At 49.9% G+C, this 13,559-nt stretch overlaps 1 protein-coding gene and 1 pseudogene across 1 annotated transcript in view; one reads left to right on the top strand and one right to left on the bottom strand.

Annotated features, from left to right (window-relative positions):
• Window positions 1-1,714: 1,714 nt before the first annotated feature.
• The window catches only part of DNMT3L (DNA methyltransferase 3 like), a 42,086-nt gene continuing 30,241 nt past the window's right edge, over window positions 1,715-13,559 (top strand). The window contains exon 1 of the mRNA XM_058186442.1: window positions 1,715-4,387. Within this exon, the coding sequence (XP_058042425.1) occupies window positions 4,288-4,387 (100 nt within the window). The 5' untranslated portion in view covers window positions 1,715-4,287. The remainder of the gene's footprint in view (window positions 4,388-13,559) is intronic.
• On the bottom strand, window positions 5,719-13,401 carry LOC131199326 (Golgi apparatus membrane protein TVP23 homolog B-like; annotated as a pseudogene).

Here is a 13,559-nt window from a genome sequence, read left to right as displayed (position 1 = left end):
GAAAGCTTCCAGTGATGAAGTGCCCACAACATCTGAAGGCAAGCTGATCCATTGTTCTGTGAGAAAATGCAGAGATCTACAATCTAGAAATGAGACATTTTCTGTAAGAAAATGTCTCATTTCTAGATTGGATCTCTCTGCATTTTCTGACAGTGAGAACAATGGAACAGCTTGCCTTCAGATGTTGTGGGAGCTTCATCACTGGAAGCTTTCAAGAAGAGACTGGACTGCTATCTGTCAGAAATGGTGTAGGGCCTCCAGCTTGGGCAGGGTTGGACTAGATGACCTACAAGGTCCCTTCCAACTCTGTTACTCTGGACAACTACAATAAAAGGAAAAATGAGGTTTGCCACTGCAACTTGAGCACTTCCTCCTGATAGAAGCTTGTTAAGTGAAACCAAGCCCTTCTGCCAAACCAAAACTGCCTCCAGGCAGTTAAATGAAATCATAAGCACCTGGGAAAAGCTAAGACAGCATAGACATTACTAGTACTTTAGCACCATCTATTGGCATGTTATTAAATTTGTCTGTAAAATGCTACATTAATCTTCTTTAAAAGGCTTGCAAAGAAGGCTTCTTGTTTGTTTTTGAATAAAGATTATGCAAAAAAGAATAGGAAGTTAATACTTTTCTTTCTTTTTCCTCTTTTACCCTACACTTTTCCTCTTCCTTTTTTCCTCCCTAACTTTCCCACTATTTTCATTTTTCTTTCTATTTTATATTTTGATAAACTACTATATTTATCAAACTACTACAGTTCGATAAACATAAAAAAAATTGGAAATCACATCCACCACTAGACACCCCCCCAGTCTTTTTAGTCCAGTACCAGTTTCATCAGTCATGATTATCTGCTCGGTCTATTTTGTTGTTGTTGTTGTTCCTTTAATCGGAATACACCAAAACCACATCACTCCAATCACAAATGACAATGACTTCAGATGAATTCCAGGGAACTCAAAAGCAAAATGAATCCAAAAGAGATAAAAGAACAAAGTTAACACATGAAATAAACTCAATACAGAGTACTTTTCAACAAAGAGATAAAAATATGATTCAGGTACAGTCAAGGGGAGGGGAGGAAAATAGACAAGATATTCCTTGATTGAGAAAGGGTAACTTGTACATTTCCAATAGATTTACATCAAATATTTTTTACATGAGCTGCTGATGATATCATGGCACAAGAAGCCATTCTGCTGGTTTCTCTCTCCAATTGCTGCTCTATCCCCATCTACCGGAAGATTGAGAAAATTGGGAATATCCCATTCAGCATAGTTTGTAAGCCTGGGACTGCAGGGAAAAGGGGGGAAAAATAGTATCCACTATTTTTAGTAATCCACTCAGAGATTGTTCCTTGCAGTGAAAAGGAAGTCTACACCCAAGCTTACATAATCAACGAACTTTCACAATCATTAGCATTTGTAAGTAGCTTCTTTTTTATTATGGCAATTCCCATTGTTTTTCTGATACTAAGGTTCTGGGAATAAAAATCCAGGTTAATTCAAGTTAAGGCCAACTCAGAATCACAGATACCATTGCTTCCTTTTTTTAAACATAAAAAAGAACATTTTAAGAATACCAAATAGAAATGTTGCTGCAAATATTTTTCGCTTTCTTGCTGCCTCCTCCAATCTCTTTCTCAACATAAATTAATGGAGAATTCAGTTTTTTCAAGTACAGATTTGAGGCAGATATTCTTTTATTAGAAGATATTGCTAAGCAGCAGAACACTTTGATTTTTACACTGTTATTCCAGAAACCCAAAATATCTCAGAATATAATCAGGCAGATAAATATTAACATTACAGAAATTATCAGGTTATAATACTTTTATAGAATCTCAGTAGCTCAAAACAAATGAAGGCTGATTTGCATATACTTAATTTGCATATGCCTACTTTGAAATGTACTGGAAAAAACATATGCAAAATCAATCACATCATTTCTATTATAGCCGGGTGATGGAATGCATGCATTGAAGTAGCATTACAATAACTATAAGTTCCAAGAGTCTTCTTGCAAAGAATGTTTAGCACAATTAATGGCTGGGTATAATCAGGCTGACAAGAGGAGCATCCTTGGCTCTTTGTGACAAATAGGTGGTGTCACAGTGTGACACTAGAGGGCAGACAAGTATATCTTTTGCATCAGTCAATTTCGGGGTGTCAAGTTCTTAATCTTTCGGGGTGGGAGGAATCTTTGGAATCTTTTTAAAAAAAATAGTTTTATTGATCATTTTTCAAGTTTAAAAACCACAAGTAAAAAAGAAAAAATACAAATACAAATACAAACAGATAAAAACACAAACAACATAACATAATATAATTTTACAGCTGTAATATGTGTAATATTGGTAGTTCTTGTCTATAGTTCTTGGATATAGAATAGAATAGAATAGAATAGAATAGAATAGAATAGAATAGAATAGAATAGAATAGAATAGAATAGAATAGAATTTTTTATTGACCAAGTGTGATTGGACACACAAGGAATTTGTCTTGGTGCATATGTTCTCAGTGTACATAAAAGAAAAGATACGTTCATCAAGGTACAACATTTACAACACAATTGATGGTCAATATATCAATATAGATCATAAAGATTGCCAGCAACAAAGTTACAGTCATACAGTCATAAGTGGAAAGAGATTGGTGATGGGAACTATAAGAAGATTAATAGTAGTGCAGATTTAGTAAATAGTTTGACAGTGTTGAGGGAATTATTTGTTTAGCAGAGTGATGGTCTTCAGGGAAAAACTGTTCTTGTGTCTAGTTGTTCTGGTGTGCAGTGCTCTATAGCATCGTTTTGAGGGTAGGAGTTGAAACAGTTTATGTCCTGGATGTGAGGGATTTGTAAATATTTTCACGGCCCTCTTCTTGATTCGTGCAGTATACAGATCCCCAATGGAAGGCAGGTTGTAGCAATTATTTTTTCTGCAGTTCTAATTATCCTCTGAAGTCTGTGTCTTTCTTGTTGGGTTGTGTCTAATAAACACAATTATGGTTCCAGTTCTATCCTATGTTCCACCACATATGATAAAATGTTCCAGATTTATGGAACAACACAACAACAGCCCTGGGGGGACTCTAATACATTTGGAGAAGAGGGCTCATATTTCAGTAAATGAAGACATTGTCAGTTGCAAAGGAACAGTTTATAAAATGACACCTCTATCACTTCTTGATATATATGTCCTATTAACCTGCTTATCTTTGTCTCATTTTCTGAGCAAGTGGACACAACTCCAGACTTAACAACGGACAGCATCAACTCACTATTTTTATTTTCTTTTAAAAAAAGTTTATGGAAATAAAGAAGATGAAAAGAGTTGATAATTTGCTTTGCAGCATCCTTCCCCATCACCCTTTTTTCTTTTTCTTTTTCCAAAATTGCAAAAGATCAGATGCAGCAAGAAATCTTGGGAGAATGTATGGATAATGTCACCCCTATATGCCAAGCTGGGGACCCCAGATGGCCATTCATTTGACATCCTAACAAGATTCAGGCCAGAAAACTCCAATGAAATTAAGATGGTTTAAAGTCATATGCCGTCTACTTTAAAGCAAACAAATGAGAGTACCAATTTGGGTGGGGGGAAATCTGCCATTGTATATTCTAGTATTTCAAACATCTTGTATTTGTGTCTTTCTCAGTCTAGGCAACACCAGGGGCTCTCTACAACTAGAACAATTTTTTCCAGCAGGCAGAAAAGAGGATTCATACCACAGCAAATGGGAGGGGGCAGGTCAGGTTAGGGAAGACTGCTGCATGAGATTTTTAAAATCTGTGCTATAGAACATTTTTAAACTGTGTTTTAATAGAAATTAACAGTAGGGTTGCCGTAACCTTTCCTCCATATGCGTTGAGTTTGAAGCTCTCAGAATTACAAACCAACATGGCCAATGAGAGTGACTGGGTAAGGTGCCCATGGAAAATCGGAGTCTAAAACTGCGTCTTCCATATTCGTCCTTTTCCTCCTGTTCAGCATCTTGGTCATTTTAGCGTTCCCACGAAGCCTCGTGCTGCGGCTGTGGTTCAAGGCCGGGCAGATTTTACCTAGACTTCGTAACAATCCGTAACAAAATTCCCTATATTGTACTTCGAAGCTGAAGGATCTTTTCGGCCAGAATTTCCTTTGTTTCTCTTTTTTTCACTCGCGGCGCGTTTCCGAGAACTGCTCACTTTTCTCTCCCAACACTCGCCTCCCATCTTGGGAAATCGCGCCACTTTCGCCTTGGGGATCCTGGCCGCCGTCGGAAAGAACTTGCTCTCTGGGCCGACGGAATGAGTTTGCTGTCTTCACTCGTGGCTCAAGACCAGATGGCGGTTATCGTAGTGGACACTGACAGCCACCCCGAAGAAACATCCACCTTCTCCGAGACAGGTGAGTCAAAAGGTTTCTGGGCGGGGCATATCTTCCTAGTCCCCGCCCGTCCCCGGAGGCCCAAGGCAAACGGGGAAGACTCTGAACAGCAGGGAAGAGGGACGAACGCAGAAATGTATGTACACACAGACAGAAAATAGTGATGCCACAAATCCAGACAAAATCTTTCCTAATAGGAAGCCTATTGCTTAACACAATGTAAGCCGCCCTGAGTCTTCGGAGAAGGGCGGGATATAAATTCAAATTAAAAAAAAAAAGCCCGTGTAAACCTGATTGGCACGGAGAGCCATAATCCCTGTTAAGGCAATGCTTATTTTAGGTCAAGTGAAGCTTTAGAAATAGTCCGAAGTTTTCATAGAAGGGATGAACTGAACAGATTCACTAGTCCAACCCTTCTCAGTGCTGGAATCCAGGAAAATATCGCCCAGGAAAAACCTCCAGGGAAGGGAGGCTCTCCCTTTTTAGCAGGCTGTTCCACAGCTCTTATTATCAGGAAGCACTGCCTAATAGTCAAATTGTTTGGGTTGTTTTTTTTTTCATTTTGACTTGTGGGTCCTAGTTCTGCTCTTGGTTTCAGAAGAGAACACTCCCACGCTTTTGGCACATGACTGCCTTTTGATATATATATATATCCCATCTTTATTATTTCTAACTCAAGATGCCAAACATACACAATATTCCTTCCTCCTCCTTTTTTCTCCCAACTGCAGTGTGAGGTGAGTGTGGCTGAGATAAATTGTTTGGCCCAAAGTTACCTACTGTAATGGGCTTTCCTGTTAGAATTTTGTTCCTTATTTTTACTAAGCTCACAAAAAAGTGTTTTGTTTTTTTTATTTAACCTTGGCCTTTGACCATACATTTACGAATAAATTATTATAGACCTATATCATCTCTCTGTTTTTTTGGGGGGGTTGTGGTTGGTTGGTTTTTTGTTTTTATTTGCTTGCAGGCTTAGCACAAAAGTTCCTCCCAGAGCTTGGTTTCAGATCCCTTATCATGCCTCTGGAGTGCTCTTCTGTCATTTCCTTCTGTTTCTCAATGTCCCTTTTTGAATGCCAAGAACTAGATATAGTACTTCGGGTGCTTTTCTAACCAGTGCAGAATAATCCATCCAGTGCAAAGTAGTAGGTTACATCACTTATGTTAATACCACCCAAAGATTGCTTTGGCCTTCTGTGTGACTCTTCTTGCTCTTTTTTTTAATGAAATATTTAATTACAAAAATGCATACACAGATTATAAATTTCCTGTACAGAGCCCAGGAAATAAGGTCCCCCCCCCCACATTCTCCAAAAGGACTGAAAATGGCAGGTAATGTTTCTTCATGAACCTCAAGATACTGCTTGGTTGTCTTTGGGCGTGATCTGCTGCAGGAACTGCCTTCCCAAGTAGAAAGTTGCTGCGCTAGTCAGGTACTTCTTGCTACCCACTTTGCACCGAATATAGCCATAAAGATTAGGTCCTTGCAATTCTGCACCCATAATTACCACTGCCAGCCACTTAACTTTGAAAGAAAATAGGGCACTGAAGGCAAAAATCACCCAGAGTAAAGGACATGTGATTAATCCTAGCCAGAAGATTCTGGACCCTGCTTCTGAAATAGCTTTCCTCCCCTGAGCAGATGCCTTCCTGGCTTCAAACACCAGGTGATTTTTGCCATCATTCTCAACCTGATTCCACCATCAGAGGCCAACCATCAACCTCCCTGTGACATTCTTCACTGCCCAAAAGTCACATGATAGAAGTAAGATGATTGTCACCATACAGGCAATATAACTGTTGCTTAACAATTTACGAAGTAAGTAGACTGCACCTGGAAGACCTGGAAGAAGTGGAAAAAAGAGCTACAGGATGTTATATTTTTGATTTCTTGGGCTTTCTGGACATGCGCGAGGATGGTGGCGGCTTAGAGGAGCTCGAATCGGCGATGGTGGCTTTCCCAGGGAATGGAGACTTCGGCTGACTCACCAGGCTTCTCCGGTCCCTCGGCGTGGGTATGATCCATCCGGCTGCCGCTGGAGAGGTTTGTGGCCTCTCGGGACATGCGGCAGCCAAGAACGGGCCCAGGGACGGAGTGGCAGTCCGGAAGGGGTGGCCATTTTGGAGGCGGCGAGGACGCGAGGGAGGCGAGAGAGGCGAGGGAGGCCTGCTGCTTGTTGCGGGCTCCGGCCTCGGCTCCGGCCCTGCCCCAGTGGCGATTTCGGCCCTGCCCCAGCGGCGATCCCAGCGGCGATCCCAGCGACGATTCCAGCGGCGACCCCGGCGATCCTGGCCAAGTTCCAGCGACGCGAGATCGTCGGCAGCGGTCCCGGCCTGGCTTCGACAGCTTCGGGTTGTGGATTCGGCCTGGTTTCAGCTGGCGCGAATCCCGGCCCGTTTTTTGTCTGTCAGTAGGCCTGCCAGCCCCATCGGCGCCAGTTCCATCGGCGCCAGTTTCTTCGGTGCTGGTTGGGCCCGGCGAGGCCTTGTGGACTGCGAGGCGCCTGCCCAACGGCGCCCTGTGTTTGGCAGCCCCACCAAGTATGGGTGTGGTGAGGCCTTGGTGGGAGAGGAGGCCGGATCCATGGCTGAGGTTTGTCCCCTCTTGTGGCCTGTTTTGCGTGTCATCAAATGGCCCTTGGAGGCCTGGCTTGCTCCGTCGTACTTTACCTCCTCCTTCTCCTCCTCCTCCTCCTCCTCCTCCTCCTCCTCCTCCTCCTCCTCCTCCTCCTCCTCCTCCTCCTCCTCCTCCTCCTCCTCCTCCTCCTCCTCCTCCTCCTCCTCCTCCTCCTCCTCCTCCTCCTCCTCCTCCTCCTCCTCCTCCTCCTCCTCCTCCTCCTCCTCCTCCTCCTCCTCCTCCTCCTCCTCCTCCTCCTCCTCCTCCTCCTCCTCCTCCTCCTCCTCCTCCTCCTCCTCCTCCTCCTCCTCCTCCTCCTCCTCCTCCTCCTCCTCCTCCTCCTCCTCCTCCTCCTCCTCCTCCTCCTCCTCCTCCTCCTCCTCCTCCTCCTCCTCCTCCTCCTCCTCCTCCTCCTCCTCCTCCTCCTCCTCCTCCTCCTCCTCCTCCTCCTCCTCCTCCTCCTCCTCCTCCTCCTCCTCCTCCTCCTCCTCCTCCTCCTCCTCCTCCTCCTCCTCCTCCTCCTCCTCCTCCTCCTCCTCCTCCTCCTCCTCCTCCTCCTCCTCCTCCTCCTCCTCCTCCTCCTCCTCCTCCTCCTCCTCCTCCTCCTCCTCCTCCTCCTCCTCCTCCTCCTCCTCCTCCTCCTCCTCCTCCTCCTCCTCCTCCTCCTCCTCCTCCTCCTCCTCCTCCTCCTCCTCCTCCTCCTCCTCCTCCTCCTCCTCCTCCTCCTCCTCCTCCTCCTCCTCCTCCTCCTCCTCCTCCTCCTCCTCCTCCTCCTCCTCCTCCTCCTCCTCCTCCTCCTCCTCCTCCTCCTCCTCCTCCTCCTCCTCCTCCTCCTCCTCCTCCTCCTCCTCCTCCTCCTCCTCCTCCTCCTCCTCCTCCTCCTCCTCCTCCTCCTCCTCCTCCTCCTCCTCCTCCTCCTCCTCCTCCTCCTCCTCCTCCTCCTCCTCCTCCTCCTCCTCCTCCTCCTCCTCCTCCTCCTCCTCCTCCTCCTCCTCCTCCTCCTCCTCCTCCTCCTCCTCCTCCTCCTCCTCCTCCTCCTCCTCCTCCTCCTCCTCCTCCTCCTCCTCCTCCTCCTCCTCCTCCTCCTCCTCCTCCTCCTCCTCCTCCTCCTCCTCCTCCTCCTCCTCCTCCTCCTCCTCCTCCTCCTCCTCCTCCTCCTCCTCCTCCTCCTCCTCCTCCTCCTCCTCCTCCTCCTCCTCCTCCTCCTCCTCCTCCTCCTCCTCCTCCTCCTCCTCCTCCTCCTCCTCCTCCTCCTCCTCCTCCTCCTCCTCCTCCTCCTCCTCCTCCTCCTCCTCCTCCTCCTCCTCCTCCTCCTCCTCCTCCTCCTCCTCCTCCTCCTCCTCCTCCTCCTCCTCCTCCTCCTCCTCCTCCTCCTCCTCCTCCTCCTCCTCCTCCTCCTCCTCCTCCTCCTCCTCCTCCTCCTCCTCCTCCTCCTCCTCCTCCTCCTCCTCCTCCTCCTCCTCCTCCTCCTCCTCCTCCTCCTCCTCCTCCTCCTCCTCCTCCTCCTCCTCCTCCTCCTCCTCCTCCTCCTCCTCCTCCTCCTCCTCCTCCTCCTCCTCCTCCTCCTCCTCCTCCTCCTCCTCCTCCTCCTCCTCCTCCTCCTCCTCCTCCTCCTCCTCCTCCTCCTCCTCCTCCTCCTCCTCCTCCTCCTCCTCCTCCTCCTCCTCCTCCTCCTCCTCCTCCTCCTCCTCCTCCTCCTCCTCCTCCTCCTCCTCCTCCTCCTCCTCCTCCTCCTCCTCCTCCTCCTCCTCCTCCTCCTCCTCCTCCTCCTCCTCCTCCTCCTCCTCCTCCTCCTCCTCCTCCTCCTCCTCCTCCTCCTCCTCCTCCTCCTCCTCCTCCTCCTCCTCCTCCTCCTCCTCCTCCTCCTCCTCCTCCTCCTCCTCCTCCTCCTCCTCCTCCTCCTCCTCCTCCTCCTCCTCCTCCTCCTCCTCCTCCTCCTCCTCCTCCTCCTCCTCCTCCTCCTCCTCCTCCTCCTCCTCCTCCTCCTCCTCCTCCTCCTCCTCCTCCTCCTCCTCCTCCTCCTCCTCCTCCTCCTCCTCCTCCTCCTCCTCCTCCTCCTCCTCCTCCTCCTTCACCAGGGGGAGCGGGATGACCCGTTGCAGGGCCGTGCTGAGGAGTTTAACGGTTATCTATACGATAAAATCGTTCAGCTTAAGGACGGTCTGGACCAAAATTGTGGCGATTCGGATGGGGCGTCTGAGGGCGGTCTTGGTGATGTTGTCTGGGATGAGTTTGACCCTGTGACTCCGAGGACATGGACAGGTTGCTGGGTAGATTGAATGCCACCACGTGTTTACTGGACCCGTGCCTCCTGGCTGGTGCTGGCCACTCGGGAGGTGACACGAGGCTGGCTCCAGGGATTACAGTGCTTCCTTGTTGGAGGAGTCTTTCCGGCCGCCTTGAAAGAGGCGGTGGTGAGGCCCTCCTCAAGAAGCCTTCCCTGGACCCGGCTGTTTTAGGTAATTATCGTCCGGTCTCCAACCCGCTCATGCGAAGGTTGTAGAGAGTATGGTGGCATATCAGTTTCCCCTGCACCTGGAGGAAACTGTCTGTTCCTGCTCGGTCATCGCTATCCGGTTCCTGCTCCATCTGTCCTTTTACCAACTGGACTCCCGCTGGAAGATTCACCATTTTATTACTTTGGGACTTTACCATCTTAGCATCCCTCGTCGATTCGCACTCTTTCTATGTACATGAACTGTACATGAACTCTTGCGCCTGCGAGGTGCCCCCACCTCGCAGGAATGGCCCATATCGCTACCAAGGGCCGGCCTCAATGACGGGTCTTGGGACCCACAGAGGTGGCATGCGAGAAGAAAGAGCCTTTGGGGGTTTTTAGATAGGGTATTTTTAAGGGGTGGGAGGGGTAGGGCGGGTGATGGGGGTAGCCCGTCGGGAGGGAAACCAGTTCCAGCGCATGCTCGTGGCGACTGTCAAATGGGTTCGGAGGTTACGGGGGGGGAATGTGTTCCTTTGTGTGAGGGTGAGTCTATTAGCACGGTAAGTGGGAGGGGCAGATATGGCGGAAGGGGGGGATCGTATCGATACAAGGGGTCACGCGTTCGATGTATGCAGGCGATCGCGTGCCCCGATCCCCCTGACTTCACCCGTTCCCCGGATGGTCAAGACTCTCAGAGCCTGGGCCTTCGTCTGGTGGTATGCAACGCACGGTCCGGGGGCAAATAGGGCCCCCCAAAATATGATCTGGTTCAGGGGTGCCACGGATATTATAGGCGCACGGAGCCCTGGTTGGGTACGGAAGGGGCCGTGCCCCTGGTCGAGATGTGCCCACCGGGTTTCCGTGCATTCCATCAGCCGAGGGCCCAGGGTAGGGGTGGAGGGGTGGCGGTTGTTATTAAAGAGAGTCTAGAGCCGAGGGAGACCACTGTACCTCAGATTGCCGGGTGTGAATCCCTCTTTGTGAGGTGGGGTCGTAGATGTCAGTTGGGCTTGCTGGTCGCGTACCTGGCTCCTTGCTGCGTGACAGCTGCCCTGCCCGAGCTTCTAGAGGTGCTTGCCGGGGTGGCAGTGGAGACCCCCAGACTTTTAGTCATGGGGGACTTTAATCTGCCATCTGCTGGCTCGTCATCGACGGTAGCTCGGGAGTTCTTGGCTTCCATGACGGCCTTGGACCTGACTCAAGTAGTGGATGGCCCCACTCACATCGGGGGAGGCACACTGGACCTGATTTTTGTCTCTGGTCAGTGGTTGAGAGATCTGGACTTAAAGGAAATAGTCATTGAACCTTTGTCATGGTCAGATCACTCTCTCCTTCGCCTGGACTTTCTGACCGCTACCCAACACCGCAGGGAGACGGAACCATTACGTTGGTACCGTCCCAGGCGCCTAATGGACCCAGAGAGGTTTCAGACGGAGCTTGGGCCACTTCCTGAGGGTCTGGCTCACGGCACGGCAGAGGAACTAGCTGCAGCCTGGGAACGGGCTGCGGCTGGGGCTTTAGACCGTGTCGTGCCTTTGCGGCCTCTGACCCGGCGTAGATCCCAACCGGCTCCTTGGTTCTCCGAGGAGCTGAGGGGGATGAAACGCCGGAGAAGACGCCTAGAGAGTTCCTGGAGGTCCAGCCGTTCAGAGGCTGATCGGACACTAGTTAGATCCTATACTAGGACCTACCTAGTGGCATTGAGGGAAGCGGCGTTGCTCGCCTCCTCCCTCATTGCGCCGGCAGATAACCGCCCAGCTGCCCTGTTTGGTGACCCGCTCCTCCTTCACCAGGGGAGCGGGATGACCCGTTGCAGGGGCGTGCTGAGGAGTTTAACGGTTATCTATACGATAAAATCGCTCAGCTTAAGGACGGTCTGGACCAAAATTGTGGCGATTCGGATGGGGCGTCTGAGGCGGTCTTGGTGATGTTGTCTGGGATGAGTTTGACCCTGTGACTCCGAGGACATGGACAGGTTGCTGGGTAGATTGAATGCCACCACGTGTTTACTGGACCCGTGCCTCCTGGCTGGTGCTGGCCACTCGGGAGGTGACACGAGGCTGGCTCCAGGGATTACGAGTGCTTCCTTGTTGGAGGAGTCTTTCCGGCCGCCTTGAAAGAGGCGGTGGTGAGGCCCTCCTCAAGAAGCCTTCCTGGACCCGGCTGTTTTAGGTAATTATCGTCCGGTCTCCAACCCGCTCATGCGAAGGTTGTAGAGAGTATGGTGGCATATCAGTTTCCCCTGCACCTGGAGGAAACTGTCTATCTGGACCCGTTCCAGTCCGGCTTCCGGCCTGGTTACAGCACTGAGACGGCTTTGGTCGCGTTGGTGGATGATCTCTGGAGGGCCAGGGACAGGGGTTATTCCTCTGCCCTGGTCCTATTAGACCTCTCAGCGGCTTTCGATACCATCGACCATGGTATCCTGCTGCGCCGGTTGGGGGGATTGGGAGTGGGAGGCACCGTTTATCGGTGGTTCTCCTCCTATCTCTCCGACCGGTCGCAGACGGTGTTGACGGGGGGGCAGAGGTCGGCCCCCCGGCGCCTCACTTGTGGGGTGCCGCAGGGGTCGATTCTCTCGCCCCTTCTGTTCAACATCTATATGAAGCCGCTGGGTGAGATCATCAGTGGTTTCGGTGTGAGGTACCAGCTGTACGCTGATGACACCCAGCTGTACTTTTCCACACCGGGCCACCCCAATGAAGCTATCGAAGTGCTGTCCCGGTGTTTGGAAGCCGTACGGGTCTGGATGGGGAGAAACAGGCTCAAGCTCAATCCCTCCAAGACAGAGTGGCTGTGGATGCCGGCATCTCGGTACAGTCAGCTGAGTCCGCGGCTGACTGTCGGGAGCGAGTCATTGGCCCCGATGGAGAGGGTGCGCAATTTGGGCGTTCTCCTGGATGAACGGCTGTCTTTTGATGAACACCTGACGGCCGTCTCCAGGAGAGCTTTCCACCAGGTTCGCCTGGTGCGCCAATTGCGCCCCTTTCTAGACCGGGATGCCTTGTGCACAGTCACTCACGCCCTTGTGACGTCTCGTCTGGATTACTGCAATGCTCTCTACATGGGGCTCCCCTTGAGGGGCATCCGGAGGCTACAGTTAGTCCAGAACGCAGCTGCGCGGGTGATAGAGGGAGCCCCTCGTGGCTCCCGAGTGACACCTATCCTGCGCAGGCTGCACTGGCTGCCTGTGGCCTTCCGGGTGCGCTTCAAGGTTTTGGTGAACGTCTTTAAAGCGCTCCATGGCATAGGGCCGGGTTATTTACGGGACCGCCTGCTGCTACCGAATACCTCTCACCGACCCGTGCGCTCTCACAGAGAGGGACTCCTCAGGGTGCCGTCAGCGCGACAGTGTCGTCTGGCGACGCCCAGGGGAAGGGCCTTCTCTGTGGGGGCTCCCGCCCTCTGGAACGAACTCCCCCCAGGACTTCGCCAACTTCCGGACCTCCGAACCTTTCGCCGCGAGCTTAAAACCTACCTATTCATCTGCGCTGGCCTGGGTTAGTTTTTAAATTTATGGGTTTTTAAATGGGTTTTAGCTCTAAATTTTAATTGTGGCCAATTTTAATAAGTTTTTTAATTGCATTTTAATTGTATTTATATATTGTCTATTTTACTTGGCTGTGAACCGCCCTGAGTCCTTTGGGAGAAGGGCGGTATACAAATTTAATAAATAAATAAATAAATAAATAAATTTCATCTTCTCCATCAAAAAGTGAAACATCTTCCGTCTCATCATTACTATCCTTGCCTTGGAAGTCCTTCTCCAGGTCCTTTTCCAGCTCACTTCCCTCTCCAATATTAAAAAGTACCTTCAGTCCTGATGTGAGAAACCCACTCAGTGTCCCTGGCCCGCACTCGACTCTTCTTGCTCTTGTTCACCTGGTGGTCCACTAATACTACTAAATTGCTATCTTTTGAGTCAGCTAACATACAAGGGTTCCACAAATCTTGCTCCCAGGTCTGTGGATAAGGCATTGGTTGAGTTTCTGGTGCTCTTTTTATGAGCTATTGTAAGGTATACCTGTCTTTTTTCATTCTTTTTTTCTTTTCTTTTTTTTGTTCTTAAGTATATAACCAGTTTGGAGTCTCCTTGGGCTTGAGCAGTATTCTAAATCTAAGTGAATAAAGAAATC

Source organism: Ahaetulla prasina, chromosome 5 (assembly GCF_028640845.1).
Source record: "Ahaetulla prasina isolate Xishuangbanna chromosome 5, ASM2864084v1, whole genome shotgun sequence".
Taxonomy (NCBI): domain Eukaryota; kingdom Metazoa; phylum Chordata; class Lepidosauria; order Squamata; family Colubridae; genus Ahaetulla; species Ahaetulla prasina.
Note: the sequence above shows the minus strand (reverse complement) of the source record. Positions and strands in the feature narration are given on the sequence as shown.